Raw genomic sequence first — 19937 nt, 5'->3', positions numbered from 1 at the left:
CTGGACCAAAGGCAGTGCCACTGAGTCTGGAGGAAGCAGGCCCACCCCAGCAGGCCAGGTAGACAGTGACAGGCCCGGGGCCAGGCTCCCCTGCTTGTCCTCCGTCACCCACCACCCACAGAGGCCACAGGAAGGTCCACTGTGCCTAGGATGCTGTCAGGGGTGTGCGGCTGACTGGAAGCTTCGGGGAGCGTGGCTAGGCCAGTCCTGAGATCACAGAGAGGGCGCTGCCCCCCAGTACTGTGGTGACCCCAGGGGAACCCCTCACACAGAACGGCACCGCCATCGGGCTTCGTTTGGCTGGTGTCTGCACAGAGCATTAAGCACGAAGGGGCCCCGTAGACGCACGCGGAGGCCCAGTGGGTTGTCTGCACGTGGAGCAAATGAGTAGGACGGCCCTTCCAGAGCAGATTTTAAAGAAGGGGAGGGGCGAGGGTGGGAGATCCAAGGGGAGCGAAGGGAGGGGGGGCGGGACGGAAGGACTGGTGAGGGCTCGTGGACCCTGCAGGACCTTCCGGGCCTGAGAACTCACCCGAGATGCGAAAGGGCATCCTAGAGAAGACTTCAACCGAAATGTCGGCGGCGCTGTCAGACGTGCGCCGGGCACTCCGCTAACCCCACACCGGCAGGGTTCCTTTATTTACCCTCCAGGGGGATGGGTCAACATTCCTGTCTCTCAGCTGAGCACACGGAGGCCCAGGAGGCGACATGCCTTGTACAGGGACCCACGGCGAGGGAGTGTCAGAGCTGGGATTCCAGCCTGTCCCGTGAGGCCCCCTCCCGCCGGACAGTGTAAGCAGGGTCGGAGGCCCAGGTTGCTACTCAGCACTGAGCCTCCCCGCACGGGGCACGGCCGCCCTGGAGGGAGACCAGGGCACGTGGCCACCCAGTGACCCGGGTGGGGTTGGTATGGGCCTCGGGGAGAAGATGAGGTCGTGACAACATGGCCGCCACGCTGCTGGGACATGTGGATTCACAGCAGCGAGAGCTCCCAGATAACCCGGGAAAACGCAGCAGCGCCAACACCACCATTTCTGTGGGCGTCGCTGAGGAAAGGAGCTTTCCGTACTGCGGTTTGCTGAAGTTTTGTGGAATAACAACGAATGTGCTTCTCCAGTTCCCCGGCTGTGCCTGCGGGGCTGGGGGCTCTGGGCCCGTGGGGAAGGCAGGGGACTTCGGTTTGGGCCTCCCCGGGTGAGGGTTGAGGCCCGGGGGCTGCCCCTCGGGCTCTGGATCAGGGGACTCTGTGCAGGGCAGAGCCATCTCCTACGCCAGTAAACAGCCGAGGCCTCCTCGTGGCCCTGGGAGACCCTCCCACCTTGGCCCTCAGCTCCGAAATGTTAAGCAAACAGCCTACCGTTTTTCAGGGATGCTGCAAGGTGAGAGCCTGCTCGGGGCTCCCAACTTCTAAGGATACTTCCAGAACTTCGTGGGGGGCGGCGCTTCAGAATGATGAACCCCGGGGATATTAGCAATGCAGGGCACCTCTTCTTCCTTTGTATGAGTTTGCTGAGGTTGCCATCACAGACTGTCACAAGCTTTCAAGCTGGCTTAAAACAGAATTCATTCTCTCACAGTTCTAGACGCCAAAGTCTAAAATCAAGGTGTTGGCCGGGCTGGGTGCCCTCTGGGGCCTTCGGGGAGGGTCCTTCTTGCCTCTTCCATCTTCTGGTGGCCCTTTGGGCTCCTCGGCCTGTGGCTGCATCACTCCTGCCTCTGCCTGCATCTTCACGTGGGTGTCCTCCACGGTCCCTGGGTCATCTCCTTTTCTGTCTCTTCTAAGGGCACTGTCATTGGACTTTGGGCCCACCCTGATCCAGAATGATTTCTGATCCTTAGTTTCATCTGCAAAGACCCTTCTTCCAAATACGGTCACGTCTGAAGTTAGGTGTGTACTTACCTTTTGGGGCCACCATTCAACCCACTGCATCACTTGACAAAGCTCTGGAATAACCTAAGCCCTGATGCCAGGGGATGAGGCTGGGAAGCATCTCGAGGTTAGGGCTGGATCTCCAGAAGATGGCTCAGATCTGTCTCAGGTGGGCCCTGGGGGTGCAGGCCGAGGGTCCACCCACAGGCTGCCCGGCGTCTGCCCAGCACTTATCCCCTGAACCCAGGCAGGCAGGCCCACCAGGTGCAGAGGGCCGCTGTCATCTCCATCCCCGAGGGGGTGAATGACAGAGAGACCCCAGGCTCAGCAGACAGGTGTTTCCCAGACGTGACTTCAGGTGTGACACTCCTGCGGCCCATCCTCTGCATTCGTGGGTTAGGGGAGCTTGGGACAGCAAGCTGGCAGGCGACGGGGCTCAAAGGAGTTGACAGCGCTCACTCTGGGACCTGCTCTGGGACGTGCATTCCATAGATTGAGCCCCAAACAGGCTCTTTGATGTAGAGACTGCGGTGCCCTCACCACACGAGGGAACTTCATCCCTGCTTTGACAGCAAAAGCTTCCTGACGTGACAGCTCGCTGTCTCTGTCTGTCTCTGTCTCTCACTGCCCCCTCTGCATCCCCTGCATCTCTCCCTCTCTCTGTCTCTTGATGTCTCTGTCTCTGTCTTATCTCTGACTCTGTCTTATCTCTGACTCTGTCTCTCCCTCTCTCCCCATCTCTCTCTCTCTCTCTCTCTCACTGCCCCCCTTCCCCCAACCCCCTCCCCCCGCCTCTCTCCATCTCTGTTTCTCCATCTCTCCCCCCCTCTTCCCTAATCTGTGACTTCCTGTATCACCAAGTAAAATTACAAGCCTTTGGGCTAATGAAATAGATCTCCACGTTAACAAGGCGCACAGCAGCCAGGCCTGGCTGGGCCCCGACGCAGACACAGTAAGCTCCCATCCCTGTGCCCTTCGTGGACCCTCCAGCCCGGTTCCACCCTGGGTTCTGGTGGCAGCTGAGAAACACCATCGAAGGGAATAAGTGTCCCTGAGCTCCGAGGGGAGCTTCTCCCGTCAGCAATAGGAGGTGTGGGACACAGGTGGACTCACTGTTACGGGGCGGCAGCCCTAGGCCCCAGTCCCCATGGAAGAACACAGAATACGGACTCAAAGTTCACTTGCTTTATCTTTTGGAACAAAGTGAATGTTGATCAGAGCTAACGCAGCCTGGACTTTGGAGCGCATCGGGGCGGCACACCCTGGGCACGGAGAGGAGGACCCACCTTGCACAAACGTCTCCGACTGGTCCACCTGGAACACGGTGCTCGCCCACAGAGGCGGGAGCATGGGGGACAGCGTGGACACGCCCACCGGGAACTCGGGGTCCTGCACCGTCAGTCTGAGCCTCACCACCACGCTTCCGGCCCAGAGAGACACGACCTTCATCCTCAGCTTCCCTCTTCGGTACAAGTCAGAAAGCGCCGGTGGAAGGGAGGTTGCAACCTGGCCCAGAAGAGGCAACAGATGCTGAGAGGCAGCAGACTTTTCCATCAAAGCCTTCAAAACCAGTCAGCGGGGCCCCGGGTGTGACACGTGGATGGTGCACAGAATCCACGTGTCCTCCTCCTGGCCAAGAGAAGGCGCCCAGCCACCCTCCTCTGGGAACAGCAGAGTTACCTCCCCCCCACCCCCCCCCCCCAGCTCACTGCAGCCCTGGGACAGCGGGCCAGGCCTGCTCCGTCTTGGTAAGGACTCAGAGACCATGACAGTCGGATCTCCATCCTGCAGCCCTAGATGCACGGCCCACTCTGGGTGCCCTGGAAACCGGTGCGAAGATAATGTGTGTGTGAGAGAGATGGCTGGATGGACTGATGGATGAAAGCAGCAATCCCGTGGCTCTTCGGAGCTGCCCCCCTCCCACTGGGCTGGATCCCCAGGAAACACAGGCACAGCCAGGTGATCAGGGCCACCTGTGCCCAAGCAAGGAGACCCAAGCCTCGCCCACATTCCTCCTACACCACTCCTGCACCCACAGGCGAATTACTGCTAGAAACAAGGGAGAATTCTCCAGGAAAGTTCAAAAACCAACTCCTCTCTGCAAGTGAACTTTGAGAGGCGACCCTCCTTCCGTCCCTCCCATGTCCACACATCCTGCAAGTAGAAGCCTGGACTGCCCTCTTGTTTCAGAATATCTTTCCAAGACGTTTCTATGATGAACAGCCTTGGGAGAGAGAGGATGGCCCCGTCCAGAGCAGAGCAGATCTGTTCACCGTCTGATGTGGTAAAGATAACGTGTATCTCCGGAGCAAGGTTTAGGCAGGTGTGCACCCAGATGCACTGCATGTGGGTCACCCACCGGGCTCCCTGTGCATCACCCCCGTGGGACTTGGGGGCCAGCAGGGGACGTGGCACCAACGTGATGCTCGTGTCGCCCGCTGTGCTGTGCGTGAGGGAGTCCTTTGTCTCTGACCCAGGCATCTCGTGTCCTCTGCCAGCATCCACGCAACAGGCTAACTTACTAGCTTGCAGGAAGGGCCAAATCCTAGCCCTCTCCCAGTTACTGACAGGTTGGCAAGTCGCTTTTTTCTCCAGCTCAGCATCCCAGGATAGATGATAGCTGCTACTGGCCTGGTTCCCCCAGGCCTCATGCTGGTGCCCGCCTTCAGCCCCAGGGAGGAACGGATGCTTTGATATCTGGTAAATGCTTACTCAATGAAGCTGCCCCAAAGAAGGAGGGCAGAGGCCCCAGGTCCCCCAAACCGAAGGTTCGACAAAAAACCCAGCCGAGCCATCAAGTGGTCCAGCCCGTTTGAATCAACGTTGGTTTGTCCCCAAACCTATTTTAAGTCACGCATAAAAGGGGGCACAGGGCGGGTTTCTGGCTCCGACTCGGAAAGCTCTTCTGCCGGGCTTTACCTCGTGCATCAGCTGCTGGGAGAAGTTCTGGAACTCCGGGCTCCCACGGTCCAGCAGCCCCTCTGTCACGTTGCGGTTTAGGATCCCGACTGTGACTTCGAACACCCGGGCATCTGAGACAGACGATGACACAAATTAGCTGAAATCCGGTGAGCGCGAGGCACACGCTTTTCTGTCGATGTTTTCCAATCTCCCCTACTCTTTGGAGGAGACTTTTTGGAAAACAGATCGAGGCATGAGTCTTAAGTTTGGTAACCACATTGGGGGAAGTCAGCGTGAGGAATATATGCGTCTACGCTGGAGTGAAGGGAACTCAGACATAGACACACACTTTTAGGGCCAAAGCAGGGGGACAAGTTACAGACGTCACATGGCTCACACCGGCGGGAACTGGGGTTCAACCAGCCATGTAGGGTCCGAAGGCCCTCCCTCGATTCTTCACCCCGTGTGGCCGCTGCTTTCCTTGGCACACGTCCCAGCCAGGCCCCTGACACTCAGGTGACAAGTTCATCCCGATTTCTCTGGGACTTTCCAATTTTCCCACCAGAAGTCCCACCTCTCAAGAGCCTACTCTGTCCCGGACAAAACGATAGGGTTGGTAAGGGACGTGTCCTTTTCTTTGGACATAAGTGAAGCTGGATAAGATTCAAGATGGGACATGGGAGCGTGTCTGTTTCGTTACCAAGAATGAAACCCACATCCACGGCAGACCCTGCAGCCATGATCTAAATTCTAATGATCTAAAGGCACTCACAGTTTGTCCCACCCTGGTTCCCCACCAGCCAGTGAGCTTGGGGCCGGTGGGGCAGAGTTTATCACTGCTGCACGTACACAGCCCCAGAAATGACACCAACGTTGTAGAGCGTACATTTCTAGACGGGGGCTCCTCTGAACCTTTTCCCACCTTAGCAAGAGGAACGAGTAACCCTTAGGGTCCGGGATTCCCAGGCTCCGGTCCTGCCCACATCACAGAGCCTCTCGGGAGGTGAGTATCCACCAGTGCTTCGGGAATCCACACTTACCGTGAGGCCCCGGGTCTCCACTGCTATGATAATCTCTATGGCCTCCAACATAGCAAGCATTTAATAATGTCAAATTAATTAGCTAAGACCTTTAAAGTGAATCGAGCTTCTTAAAAAAATAAATAGGGCTCTGCAAACATAAGGCATTTCTAGGAAGGAGAATCCAGCTGGGGAAGGAATCAGCTTGTAGTCAGGAGTCTTATGGAATCTTCCAAATTATCCCCTCTGCGTTGGAATGTAGGTATTTTTTCCTGAGGGCACAGAGTCTATGGGGTTGGGGCGGAGCTGCACATTCCTACTGCCTGTCCCAACTGAGAGGAATTCGCGCTGGGATGTTGGTCCCACCAATTATCCCTTCTGAGATGAGTTGGCGGGGGACAGAGGGTGGAAGTGATCTGTAGGGATGGAGCCCCTCACGGTCCCAGTTTCCTCAAAGGGAAAAGAGTGTTCCCCCCATTTGCTCCGTGGAGCAACTTGAAAATAAAACAAGAAGGTGAGATGGCACCAGTTAGGAAATTAGAGGCTTGTGCAAAGTCAAGGGCTCGAGTTTTTGCATGGCTGGGGTTCTGGGGGCACTCTGGGGGCCTGTTCTGCGTGTTTGCCACTTAGCATGGGTCGGCCCCCAGTCAGTACATAAAGGGTGTAGGCCAGATCCCCCCAGCCCTCACTCACTCACTGCCACCATCACTGTCACTGGCGTTATCCCTACCCGTGAGACAGAACCCCCAGAGGGTCCTTTTTTTAAAAAATTTTTTATTTTATATTGGAGTATAGTTGACTAACCATGTGTGTTAGTTTCGGGTGTACAGCAAAGTGAATCAGTTATACATATACATGTATCTATTCTTTTTCAGATTCTTTTCCCATTTAGGTCATTACAGATTACTGAGAGGAGTTCCCTGTGCTATACAGCAGGTCCTTGTTGGTTATCTATCTTAAATATAGTAGTGTGTTTATGTCAGTCCCAGACTCCCAATCTATCCCTCCCCCCAACCCTCCCCCCCGCCATAGCATCTTTCATACGGTGATTTCTGCCCTCTGCCTGCTCTGAACCCCCAGGCTGGGTCTCCCCCGCTACTCCGGTCCCCAGACCAGGATGTCTCAGGGTCACACTGTCCGTACGCACACTTCCATGTCCCGCTGCCAGAGGCCAGCCTAGGAGGGAACTCCCCGGGCCGAACCTGACAGAGGTCTACACCACCGGGGTAGCACCACGACCAGGCAGAGGGGAGGTGGCATCACGGGGCAGGGCCAGTGTTGGCCACCTGGCAGAGTCACGTGGGTCACGCCAGCTGCCTCCTGGACGCTGGAATCCCCAATTCATGCCTACGCTGTGTTTATTTGGGGCAAAAATTTCTTCAGGGCTCCGATGCAGTGGGCATCGTGTTAGCTTTGCAAGTGCACGGCATGGGAAATGAGGCATACTTCGTGAAGATCTTACAGATGCTCAGCTCTTGGGTTTGGGGAAGTTCTACAGACTCAGCTGTGTGGAATTAAGTGTGGCAAAAGTTCCTTCGATGCGTGCGAACTGCTACCCTCTTCTGCTCTACTATACTTTGGGCTTCACTCTATCTGACTGCATTATGTGTCCTTCAAACCACAGCAAGATGGGATCTTCACAGAGCCCTCATCACCCCAGGTGTCAGAAGAGCCCCCAGTCAGGATGAGACGCAGGGGAGCGAGGGGAGCCTGTGCTGGCCACGAGCACCGTGGCACTGCTCCGGGACACAGAGCGCGCTCACTGCCCCCCAGGAGAGTTGGGGCCAGGTCAGTGACGGCCCCTGTCCTGCTCGTAGGAAGCGCGTGATTGGAATCACCAGGACCAGCAGACTAGGCTGGAGAGACAGACTCACGGGTCATGTGGATTTCAGACATGTGGCCTTACCGGTCTTGACAGTGACCGTGGTGGTGACGTTGGCCCAGCACCCCTGGTAGCTGGTCCTCACCGCATACAGCACTCCGGCCTCCAGCCCAGCCACCTCCAGGCTCGTCCCCCGGGTGCTGGCGTTCCTGAGCAGCTCCTCAGCCTGGTAAACCTGCACCTGGAAAGTGCAGTTCTGGGTGGAATTTAAACTCCAAGACACTTGAAAGCTGCTGCTGGTGACGTTGAGGACCACGAGGTCTCTGATGGGAGGGCAGTCTGCAAAAGGGCAGAAGAAGGAAGACGCAGAAAACGTCAGAGAGAAGCAACAGAAACAAAAGTCAACAAGTGGGCCGACATCAAAGTGAAAAGCTTCGGTCCCGCGTGAAAGCATCCACAAAATGAAAAGGCAGCCTGCATGCCGGGAGAAAAATCTGCAAATCATATATCTGATAAGGGGTTAATATCCAAAATCTATGAAAATCATACAACTCATTAGCAAAAATAAAAACAATAATCATAATCCCATTTTAAAATGGGCAATGGATCTGAATAGACAGTTTTCCAGAGAAGACACACAGATGGCCAAGAGGCACGTGAAAATGTGCTCAGCATCACTGACCATCTGGGAAATGCAAATCAAAACCACAGTGAGGTATCACCTCACACCTGCTAGAATGGCTGTTATCAGAAAGACAGGAGATAAGAAGTGCTGGAGAGGGTGTGGAGAAAAGGGAACCTTGTGCACGGCTGGTGGGAATGTAAATTGGTACAGCCACTATAGAGAACGGTATGGAGGTTCCTCAAGAAATGAAAAATAAAACTACCATATAATCCAGCAATTCCTCTCCTAGTTATTTATATGAAGGAAACAAAATCACTAACTCAAAGAGATACCTGCACCCCATGTTCATTACAGCATTATTTACAATAGCCAAGCCATGAAAACAACAAGCTGTTTTTGTAGCTGTGGTCATTATGGTGTGTGATGGGCTGAACTGTGTTCCCCTAAAACTCGTGTGTGGGGTCCTAACTCCCCAGTGCCTCAAAATGTGGCCATGTTTGGAGACAAAGTCATTAGAGAACTTGTTAAGTTAAAGTGAGGTCATCAGGGTGGCCCTAATCCAACCTGACTCGTGTCCTTATAGAACAGGAGATGAGGACACAGCCAGGTAGAGGGAGGACCACGTGAGGACACGGGGAGGAGACGGCCGTCTGCCTGCCAAGAGGCCTCTGAAGGCACCAGCCTGCCAACACCTCGCTCTTGGACTTCCAGCCTCTGGACTGCGAGAGAGTAACTTCCTGTTGTTTAAGCCCCCCAGTCTGTGGTGTGTGTTACGGCAGCCCGAGCAGGTTAACGCATGGTGTGATGTTTCTGGGCTACGTTTATAAATGCTATCTCAACACAGATTCAAAGGGCCTGCTCTTCTGAGTCACAAGTACTTGATCATTTGCCTGAGGTCTTCTGCTCGGCTAATTCATCACCAAAACAATGGCCCATGGGGAAGCAGGACTCCGGAGTCAGGCTGAGGTGTCCTGTGTTTTCATATCGACATTCATGCTTTAGGGAGTAATACTCAAATATAACAACCAATATGTATTTTAATGCTCAGATGGAATTAAATGTCTTTTTTGGGGAGAAAAATTCTGGCTTCACAGCAGGCACCGGGCCAATATGAATTATACAAAGTCTAGGGTGGCCCTCAGTCTAGAGACACCACCATTTTTACAGCAGAATTTGATTTCTATAAGAAACAAGCGATGAGGAGATTTTTTTTTAAATCTTTTGCAAAACCACAGTAAAGAAAGAAGAATTAAAATATATGTGAAGTTTCCAGAGCCCTTCCTGTAAGGATTCATAGGATATATGCTTTCTAATATTATAAAAAAATTGTCTTTCCGACAAATGTGTACGCTTCCTTTCAGTAAAAATTAAAATTGGCACAATTCAACACATTTCCCTTTTGGCCTTGGCTGCCAAGAGGCTCAGGATCAAGACTGGTGACCCACCCTCATCCTGCAGCTCAGCCCTGCTGGGTCCTCCCTGAGCTGCCCTTTAGAAATGGCAGTGCCCTGTGGATGTGCTCCCCTACCGTGAGCCCCTGCAGGTCCCCACAAAGCACGGATATAAACTGGTGGATGCTGGAGAGACAGGTGAGCCCAACCCTCCCTCCATCTAAATTCTTACAGCTTCCTGAAAACTCTCCTTGCATGCAGAGGTAGCGTGTACTTTGAAGGAGACGCGTTTGTCCTTTTCACTGAATTGTCCAGTATTTTTCTGTGCCTTTGTCTCACAGGTGGTTTTCACTCTTTACGACACTGTCCTTTGTTTCAGCTGAGGACTGGACAGCAGCTCAGGCCCTGAGACCGTGGGTCTCACCCCCACCTCCTGGCCACTGGGACCATGAAATCAAGACAATCACCTTCTGGGGGTCTAATAACCACGTAACTTTTCGGTCTGTGTCCCCAGGAACGTGTCACTGAGAAAGTAAGGAAAAGCTACAACTTTTCTAAAAATCTGCTAAAAGCACACATTGTTCTGATTCACGCAAACCATACAACACCCAACATTCTTTCAATCCCGCAGGTGGCCACACGACGCCTGGCAAATAGGACAGTGAGGCTGAGAACGAGGCCTGAGGCCTGGGCAGCCGCATCCAGCTCGCAACAAGGTTGCAACCCCAGGTCCTGGTTGCCATTCAGGCATCACTCGATGTGGAACGGCAAACGAATCCGTATTATGGGCCTGTGTGTGGCCCTTTACAAGCACGAGTGCCTCCAGGCTGAGGGGAATTAAAATAGGAAGGGTCCCCTAGGTGTTGGAAAGAACCCCGGGACTAGAGTTTAGGAAGTCTGAGAGGGTATCAGGCTGGCTGGAGACATATTCACTGTTTAAATTAAGACGCCAGAGGGTCCCTAGAGCACTGGGCTAAGGAGCCACCAACGGGGTCGTTTCGATGCCTATGAAACCCTCAGAAGTATCTGCGGAAGCTGCTGTCTGCCCATGGTTCCTGCAGCTAAGGCGCTGTGGGTGTGTGGCCCTCTCATCCATAGAAATAAGTCCTCCCTGCAGGGAATGCTACAGCCGAGCATTTGTGTAGCTCTTTCTCCAATGTATTACCTTGAGACGTTTACAATTGTCCGGATTCAACCGTGTTTGACCAACCACAGTGGCAATTTCGTACGGTTTGACATTTATTGAGCACCTACTATGTATCCAGCACAGTGATGGAAACAAGGATGGATTAAGGTCCACAGCGATGCCAGACACACACATGGGATGTCCAAGCCAGCGTGGCCAGTGTCGTAGCGGCGGTGGGGACACGGGGCTGTGAGGACACCCACGGCGCTACGGGCACCCCCTCCCACTACATGCATCACGCTGCCAGCCAGGCTATCTGTGACACACTTAGAGCTGCCGTCGGCTGAGTGCTGTGGCAGCGGGCATGTCATTCCACACAGCCTTTCTAACAATACCAGGTAATAGGTTCTACTGTACTATGATCCCATTTTACAGAGGACAAAACTGAGGCCTAGAAAGGTCAAGTCGAGAGTAAATGGCAAAGCCATCCAATAACTAATGACAAAGTTCCCATGCTGTACCCCTAAACAGTCCCACCACCGGCAATAGACTGGGTAATGACCTCCAAAGATGGCAGCTCCTAATCCCTGGAACCTGGAAATGTGACCTTATTTGGAAAAAGGGTCTTTGCAAGTGTCATGAAGTTAAGGCTCTCAAGAAGAGATTGTCCTGGATTATCCAGGTGGGGCCTAAACGCGATCACAAGAGAGAGTCGGGAGAGAGGACACACGTGCACACACAGAAGAGAAGGCCACGTGAAAAGGGAACAGAGAGAGGATTGAAGATGTTGGCCTTGAAGATGGGAGCGATGTGGCCACGAGCCAGGGGATTCGTGCAGCCCTCAGAAGAAGGGTGAGGCAAAGAAGGGGTCTCCCCTAGAGCCTCCGCAGGGAACCTGGCCCTGCCGACACCTGGACTTGATAACGATGGTGGGCTTCTGCCCTCCAGAGCTGTGAGAGAATAAACTTCTGTTGTTTTAAACCCCCAAGTGTGTGCTGTTTTGTTACACAGGCCCAGGAAATGAATCCACCTACCCACGCTTCTTTAAGTAGTTTTCAAGGCAGCTAATGGTGAGACGGTACAACTTGTTGGGAAGTTATTTGTGCTGCTGTAAAATCAGCCAACTTCTGACATACTAAGGCTAAGCCCTCTTCTGGAGAACAGAACTTGAGATACTCTAAGCTGGAAATAATCCTTCTTTCCTGACCCTTCCTTCTTCCCTCTGACTTGGATTTCAGTTCATTGGCCAGGACGCTTTCTGTCACTGCCGTTTGGCTTTGCAACGTCCCTCCCTCTGAAGACGTGGCCCCAGAAGATAAACCCAATTCTTGACTGTGTGTGATCCCAGGGTGCCACTGCCCTGTGGCCCTCCCCGGGCTACGGTTGTGAACCTGAGTTCAGGAGTCGACACTGATCTGAGGGAAGCGTGTCAGATTCTCTGTGTCCACGGGTCTGGGCCTTTGTTCCTTCCAGGCAGCCCTGACCTGTGTCTGGTGGGGCAGGAAGGGTGCTGCTGGGGCAGTGGCCTTTCCCGTGATCTCCCGTGTCAGTCTCTGCTCCTCCTTAAGCCCTGGACCTGTCAGCTGGACACCTGAACCTTGTAAAGGTAGAAACACTGGGCATTTGAGCCAAGATGCTGAGCATTCGGTCGTTGAAAACCTGATTATAGATCAGGTTTGTGAACTCGAGCGGTAATCCTTGGCAGCCTAGTGGACTCTCCAGCAGCGGCCCTGCCCTCACCAAGCAGCCACCTCAGAAGATGGTTCTTTATGGAGCTGAATAGCTATCAGGCTTCAGCTGGGTAGGGGACCATGTCAGAGGGAGTTAGGATGACCCTTGAATACAAATTCCACTCCATCCTAAAAGCAGAACGTGTTCCTGGAACACGAAGTGCAAACCGGGCACTATTTCTTAGGGGTTTTTTTGTGCAGCTGCCCTGTGTGTCATTAACTGGGTGACTAATTTCACAAGAAAAGCATCTGAAATTTGCGCTGTATTTTCCACGCGTCTGTACCTCTAACCCGTTCCAGCAGATAGCTCATTTATTATATTAGCTTCTAAATTTAAAACATGTGTTGTTTCCCTTCGCCATATGCGACTGGAATTCACTCTAATTTTCTGATCGGGAGACACCGGCTTTGTCTTTTCTGCCCTGTTGGAACTAAGGTCGGGGTGGTGCGCTTTCCCTGTTTATGTTCCGCTGTCAGCGTGGCAGTTTGGCAACACTCCTGCCTGTGAACAGAGTCTGATGTCTTTTCAGATGACCGAGCAGAGTATTGTCAATAACTGTATATTCCAAACTTCTGTTCACATTGCGGGTCAGGTTGCACCCCCCTGAGGCCACAGCGCAAGAGATCTAGGACGGTCTGCTGGGATTCTGTGCAAAGCTTTGTGGGTACATCATGCACAGAGGAGAAGCGTAGTTCTAAGCGGACAAAGCCCCCAAGGCACAGGACAGGCGAGTCTGGTTGCAGAGGGGGGGCTGCTAGGTGCATTTTTGAAACTCCAGAGACCTTAGGAATAGCCACCACTCAATCACCCCTCTCCCCTTAAAGGGAAAAGAACATGAGGATTAAATCACTAATTTATTCAAACTCAGTTATAACAAGATTCTCCCCCACCACTTCACAATGCTAGCGAAAGTTGTAGTTTTCAGAGAGGAACGTTGGAGGTGACATACAAGTCCCCCACGAGGGAAATAGCTAAGAGCATTGTATCCCTGCTATAGCATACCACTGTTACTCAAGCATTGAAAATCGTAGTTATGAAGACAAGGTTGCTTCTTGGAAAGCTTTACATGACATAATGGGAAGTGAAGAAAGCAAGATACAAAATTGAATATGTGGCAGGATTTAAATAAGGTCAAAAAAAAAAAAAAACTGGAAGGAAACAGGAGAAAATAAAAACAATTTGCCACGGTGCTGAGACTGGGAGCGACTTATCCTTGCACTCCCGTAACAATGTTGTTAAAGCCATAAATCAGGTTCCAGAAAGAAGAGAGAATTCTAGAGGCCAAAGGGGATAAGGTGTGTCTGCATCTCAACTGAGGCTTCCTTAAGGCCTTCCTTCCCCACCTGGAGAGCCCGGTCGCTCACCTTCACAGCTGCCATCCAGCTTCTGGGGGGACGAGGTGGGCGACTCCGGGTGACCGAGGCACTGGTACGAGCCCTCCATGTTTAGACACCGTCCCCTCCCAGCGCAGGCGTTGAGTTCGTCATAGGAACATTCGTCTACGTCTGTGGGAAAGGAGAACAGGTGAGAATACTCATCAGGGCCATCGGTCCTTCCCATTAACCTCCAGATGTGTATCACATGAGCTGAGGAAGTGGTTTGGGCCGCGGTCCCCAGGGGCCTCTTGATGCCCTGCCTTAGAGGCCCCATCGGTCACAGCCCTCTTCACCGGAGCAGCTGGCCCACGGCTCAAGGCGCAGCTCCACGTGCTTGGGTGGGCACTGTGGCCCGAGCAGATCACTTTGGGTCTGTGTTGAGTCTGAAATCACGAGGTCCAGACATCCTCCCCAAGCATCTATCCTGTGGACGGCAGTGTATGGATGGAGAAATAGGGCAGAGCAGCCCCTGACCTGCAGAAGGGGCCTGGCCCTCTCCTGTCGAGCGGGTGCACCTGCCCAGAACAGGAAGCCACGCTTCTCTGCCGCCAGGACAGAGCAAGGCCATATCACCATTTTATCTAAGCCAGACGGGAAAAAAAGGCCACCGTCACCCACCAAGCACCAACCGCTCTCTTGGCCGCAATGAGGGGCTGTTCATTCTTCACTAATCCTAGCTCATCTTCATGCTGGTTACCCCTCCCCTTGGATGAGATTGATTGAAATACCCCATCACAGAACTGCCTCTGCTTTCTGACAGCATCCAACCTAGAACAAGCCCCATTCCCTTACCCCTCCCTCTCCTCAGCCACCCAATCAGAGCCGCACCCCATAACGGATTCTCTCTGACACCCTCCCGCGGACGCGCCCACGGGCCCTGCAGCATGCCTTCTCTCTCGCTGCCTCGTGAGATAACCCCTCCTTGTTCGCCTGCTGGGGAGTTTCTAGGGTCTCCAGACGGAAACCTGTCAGAACAGACGAGACAAGCACTTGGCTTATGGGCACTGCTCGGTTTGGTTTTCAAGAACATTTGTAGAGTTGAAGGGAATTAAATGTCATCATTAGAGCTTTCCCTGGGCTCCAGACCCTGGCATCTTTCTGTGTGACCTTCAGCGTCATAGAAAGAGCTGCCTCCTTCTAAGGGTGCAGCAAACTCCAGCTGCCTTCTGTAGCGGGAAGAAAAGTGCTGTTGGAGCCCAGCCGTCTGCTCACGAACTGTCCAAGGTTACTTTCATGCCACTTTGCAAAGCTGAGCTGTTGAAACAGGCCATGTGGCCCACAGCCAAAAATATTTACTATCTGGCCTTCTTCAGAAAGTTTGCCAAACCCTGACATGGACAGAAAAAAAAAAAAAAAAAGAAAAGAAAAGCCAGGTAATTTCTTCCAGAAACACATCTATCTGCTGCACCAAACTCAGATTTGTGCCAACTCTGCTTTAAGAGCCTTCGAGATGTAAGGATGTCCTTAGCGAGGGTGGGAAAGAGCCCACAAGGAAATTTGGGAACCCAAGAACTGAGCAAATGAGTTATTTGTATGTTGTTCTAGGATTTGTTCTCCAGCCTCCACCTGGATGGAAGGAGAAACTGGACGTGAGAGGCTTAGGAGGAGGCCGGAAGGAGGGAAGGGGAAGGGGATGCTAGCACAGAACGAGTTCTCAAAATCTCGGCTTCGGAACTTGGAGTTTAAACTCCGGGCTGGGATGAGCTAACGGTGGGTCTGACCGCCCCTCACCTACTGGAGGATTCTCCCACTCCGGCGGCCCCCGCCCCCAAGGGGACAACAAAGGGAAGCCGCACCTTGCACCCGGATGTCAATCACTTCATAGATGCGTTTCACCACGCCGTCCAGCACCGCGGAGATGCGGGCCACAGGCTCCGGCTGCGGCAGACCCAGCAGCAGCCGGGACACCGTGATCGAGGTGTCCCCCCCGGCCGAGTGCAAGTGGTGGACAGCGGTGTCCAGTGGCTGCAGGGCACTGGTGACCTGTGAAACCAGAGTCAGAGCATCAGGCGGTGGAAGGACGCGCCCATCGGACAGACAGGGAGACGGAGGCCTAGGGACGTTAAAATTAACTGCAAACACACACCTACACAAAACACACACACACACACACACACACACACACACACCCCACACACACACCGTTCTCTTGTGCAGCAAAAAACTCTCTCCAATATTTTTATTTCTGTTGTCATTCCAATAAAGTCCCGCAAACCAGATTATAAATACTTTGGGGTTGAATTGTGTCCCCCTCCCCAAAAAAAAATCCCCATGTTGGAGTCCTAATCTCCCAGAACCTCAGAATGTGACCTTATTTGGAGATAGGGCCATTGCAGATGTAGTTAGTTAAGATGAGCTCATTAGGGTGGGCCTTGGTCCAAGATGACTGGTGTCCTTCCACAAAGAAGACGTTTGGACACAGACAGACACTGGCAGAGGAAACAATGTGAGGACACAGGGAGAAGCTAAGGAGACGCCTGGAGCGGACCTCTGCTGTGTGGAAGAGACACCGGTCTACCAGGGTCCCCCCACCGGTCCCTGCCCTTGCAGCTGACAACAGAGAATCAGGTCTGGAATTAGGGAACTGGACGTCAAACCACATCTGATATTTTCTGAAATTGAATGATCCCTTTTCTCATTTCATATGAATTCTTTTTGTTCCAGTCTAATATCCCGAAATCTCAAGGTAGCATTGATATTTGCCTTGGGAAGACAGGCAAACAGCGTGACTACCAGGCAGAAGGGCATCACCGAAGCAGGCTTTGCCAACAAACCCACAAGTCTCCCCTGGAAACCAGAAAGGTGTTTTGGGGACCCTGGAGCCCGCGCCCTCCTCAGCAGACTTGAAACACTTCACAGGGGGAGGCAGATCAGGAAGTCAACACTGGCCTCGTGCAAACCCCTTAGTTAGGGCGCCCAGTACCTGCTGCAGTCAGGAGCCCATGTGGACAGGCTCTCCTGAGGGGAGGAACGAAACCTTCACACATGAAGAGGCAGAGGGTGACGAGAACAATAACATTCAAAAACCAACAATCACAGCAGCTCAGAACCTACATGGATCAGCATCGTTTTAAGCTTTTTAATGTACCGTCTAAACCTCACAGCCACTGTCTCATGTAGGATTATGATTATTCCTGTTTAACGGAGTAGGTATCTAAGGCACAGAGAGGTTAAGTAACTTGAGCAAGGTCACACAGCTGATGAGTGACAGTATTGGGATTTGAATCCATGCAGTCTGGCTCCAGAGCCATGTTCTTACTGGCCAACTAGGCATCCCCGGCTAAGAAAAGACAAAAATCTCTTCTAGCTGGGACAGTTAAAGAGGCTTCTGGGTCAAGGTGACAATAGGGAGTACCTCTCAAGCGGTTTTACTGGACAGCCCAGAACAAGGTGAGGGTGTGTGCCATCTGTTTTGGGCTCACCCCAGCCAACTCTGGTCTGATTTCATGACCCAGGGGCCACATCTACGGGACCTGACAGTCAGGAAGGACCAGCCACACAGTGTGAGGGGTCCAGTGCGGAAGGAAATGTGCAGCCCCTTGTTCAAAAATTATTAAGCATTTCGAGAGGCAACAGCAGAGCATTATACAAATGCAGGGCCCTTCCCAGCGTGGGGTGACTGCAGGGCATTCACCTGGGAAGTGGGTCCTGAGGTCAGACCACCACCCTGGGCAGGCACCATCAGGTGCTGGTGAGCAGTGCCTGCCCCCAGCTGGGCTCCCAGGACCTGGGCGGGCGGGGGGGGGGGGGCGACTCCCAGAACATGAAGACGTCCTGCTGGTTGCAAGGCGCTGCCGAGGCGTCAGCGAGCGTGAGCTGTGTCTAGGCTGGGGCTCCCTCCCGGGAGTGGGGTGCGGGCCTTGCCCCTCAGGGGGCCTGTGGCCACATCTAGAGACAGTTTTGGTTGTCACAGCCAGGCACGTTTCTGGCCTCTTTTGTGTAGAGCCAGGCCTGCTGCGAAACCCTGTGGGGACAGGCAGCCCCATGACAGAGCCATGCAGCCCCAAACATCGACAGTGCCAAGACAGAGGAGCCCAGTCTACAGGTCCCCATCTCAGCACCTTCCAGAACTCCTGGGACTTCCCTAAAGCGGGAGCTAGAACTCGGGGATGCGTGAGAGAGGTGCTCAAGGGCACAGCTCTGGGGCCTGGGAAGGCTGCACCCGGGCCTTAAGCAACAGACCCTGAAAAGAGGAGGAGTTGCCTGCTTCACGTCGTGACAGGGTAGGGCTTGCGCGCCACGTACCTCAAAACACACCAAACTGCACCCTTCCGAGAGGGCATTTCATTGCACAAAAATCGAATCTCTTTCAAGCGGTTTTTTTTTTTTTTAGCGGTACGCGGGCCTCTCACTGTTGTGGCCTCTCCCGTTGCGGAGCACAGGCTCCGGACGCGCAGGCGCAGCAGCCATGGCTCACGGGCCCAGCCGCTCCACGGCATGTGGGATCTTCCCGGACCGGGGCACAAACCCGCGTCCCCTGCATCGGCAGGCGGACTCTCAACCACTGCGCCACCGGGGAAGCCCCAAGCTATTTTTAAGTAAGAATCCACGTTTGGTTCAGAGTCAGTCAGTTGGGGTCTCTTGTGGAACCCCTCCCGACACCCCGACACCTACCATGGAGTGCAGGAGCCTCATGTGATCCAGCAGCCTGGGGTCCGCCTGCTGGAGCTCCGTGAAGTCCATCTTCACCAGTACGGTCACGTTGTACCAGAAACTCGCCAGCTTCCTCTCTGGAGCTGCCCGAGGGCACAGGGATGAGCCTCAGGCCCAGGACAGGCTGGGGCCACAGGAGGCCCCTGGGGAATGGGGTGGCACGCTTCCGACCCCCTGCCCCCGCTTCTCTTATGTTATATATGGTCCTATTTATACCGTAGAATGCACTATTGTACACAAGGTATATTAGATAACACGATGTATATTACTTATAACGTATCTACTATAATGTATACAGTATAATAGCATCATTATATATTACATGTAACATAATATTTACATTACGTATACTATTACTTTATACTATGCTAATAAGATATATATTATACGAATACTTCATGTTTTATAATATATTGTATATTGTACGTTATATATATATACAGTTTATATGTGTTTCCCTGGCTCTGAACCTTGACCACCTCTTCTCCTGGGGGCCTGCACTGACTTGCCAGACGGGGGCCTGGGAAGGATTCTGGGTCCCCGTGGGGCTGCACAAGCAGACAGTCCTAAACCTCCCAGCTCTGACACAGCTCAGCTCCCAGCAAGCTCACCGGGAGCTCTGAGGGCCTCCCCAGGCAATCTTGGGAAACTGGGGTCCCTGCTTTTCCAGGAACGTCTAACCCCCTCAGGGCAGCTGTGAGCACACTTCTCCCCCTGAGGGGTCAGTGGCTGGATTTTATGAGTGAGATGGGCCCGTGCACAGGCTGCAGGCTCTCCATAAAACCCGGGCTGCTGCTACCAGAAACTCACTCCTCCCCCCACCTCCTCCCAGATCAGGCCTCAGCCCTACCTTGCGGGGCAGGGGCCGAGCAGCGGGGGCCCCCCGACGAAGGGCAGCACTTCTGAAGACCAGGACAGTCCGCATCCAGGGTGCATGGCGAGGTAGATGCTTCTGGCCTCACCACCGGGCAGATGCCGGGTCTGGATGCGAACTCCTCAGACCGATTCAGGGCTGGGGGACAAGCGAGCAGCCATTAGTGCTATTGGCTGTAGAATCCCGGATGGCCCGCGTGGCGCTGTGGCTGGATGCCTCCTGGCACTGGAATCTGTCTGCGGTTCCGAGGCGCACAGAGCAGCCCACTCAAGGGCCACCACCGCCAGGCCTGGGCAGGGCCTCGCCCTGTCCTGCAGAGCAGCCATCGAGGCCATTTGCTCTGACTCTAACGTAGCCTGACCATCTTTCCTGGGAGGAGGGCAGCTTGTCCCAGGAAGCTGGGGGCCCGGGTGACCTGTTCCTCTAGGCCTCAGGAGTCCGTGTACAGGGCTCTCTACCACGCCCGTAGAGGCCCCCTTGCTGCTCTGTGTCCTGACAGCTCACTCACTCACTCATTGAATATTTATTGAGTACCTACTATGTGCCAGA

The 19937-nt window shown here is 53.6% G+C and overlaps 1 protein-coding gene across 1 annotated transcript in view; it reads right to left on the bottom strand.

Moving 5' to 3' along the window:
• UMODL1 (uromodulin like 1) overlaps window positions 1-19937 on the bottom strand; it is a 61358-nt gene that overhangs the window by 30947 nt on the left and 10474 nt on the right. The window contains exons 3-9 of the mRNA XM_032631657.1: window positions 19365-19526; window positions 18476-18597; window positions 15658-15844; window positions 13850-13990; window positions 7697-7951; window positions 4790-4902; window positions 3157-3376 (exon numbers count right to left, since the gene is read on the bottom strand). Coding sequence (XP_032487548.1) covers window positions 3157-3376; window positions 4790-4902; window positions 7697-7951; window positions 13850-13990; window positions 15658-15844; window positions 18476-18597; window positions 19365-19526 — 1200 coding nt within the window. The remainder of the gene's footprint in view (window positions 1-3156; window positions 3377-4789; window positions 4903-7696; window positions 7952-13849; window positions 13991-15657; window positions 15845-18475; window positions 18598-19364; window positions 19527-19937) is intronic.

Source organism: Phocoena sinus, chromosome 4, assembly GCF_008692025.1.
Source record: "Phocoena sinus isolate mPhoSin1 chromosome 4, mPhoSin1.pri, whole genome shotgun sequence".
In the NCBI taxonomy this organism is placed as follows: Eukaryota; Metazoa; Chordata; class Mammalia; order Artiodactyla; family Phocoenidae; genus Phocoena; species Phocoena sinus.
The sequence above is the reverse complement of the archived record's forward strand: the minus strand, read 5'-3'. Positions and strand labels throughout refer to the sequence as shown.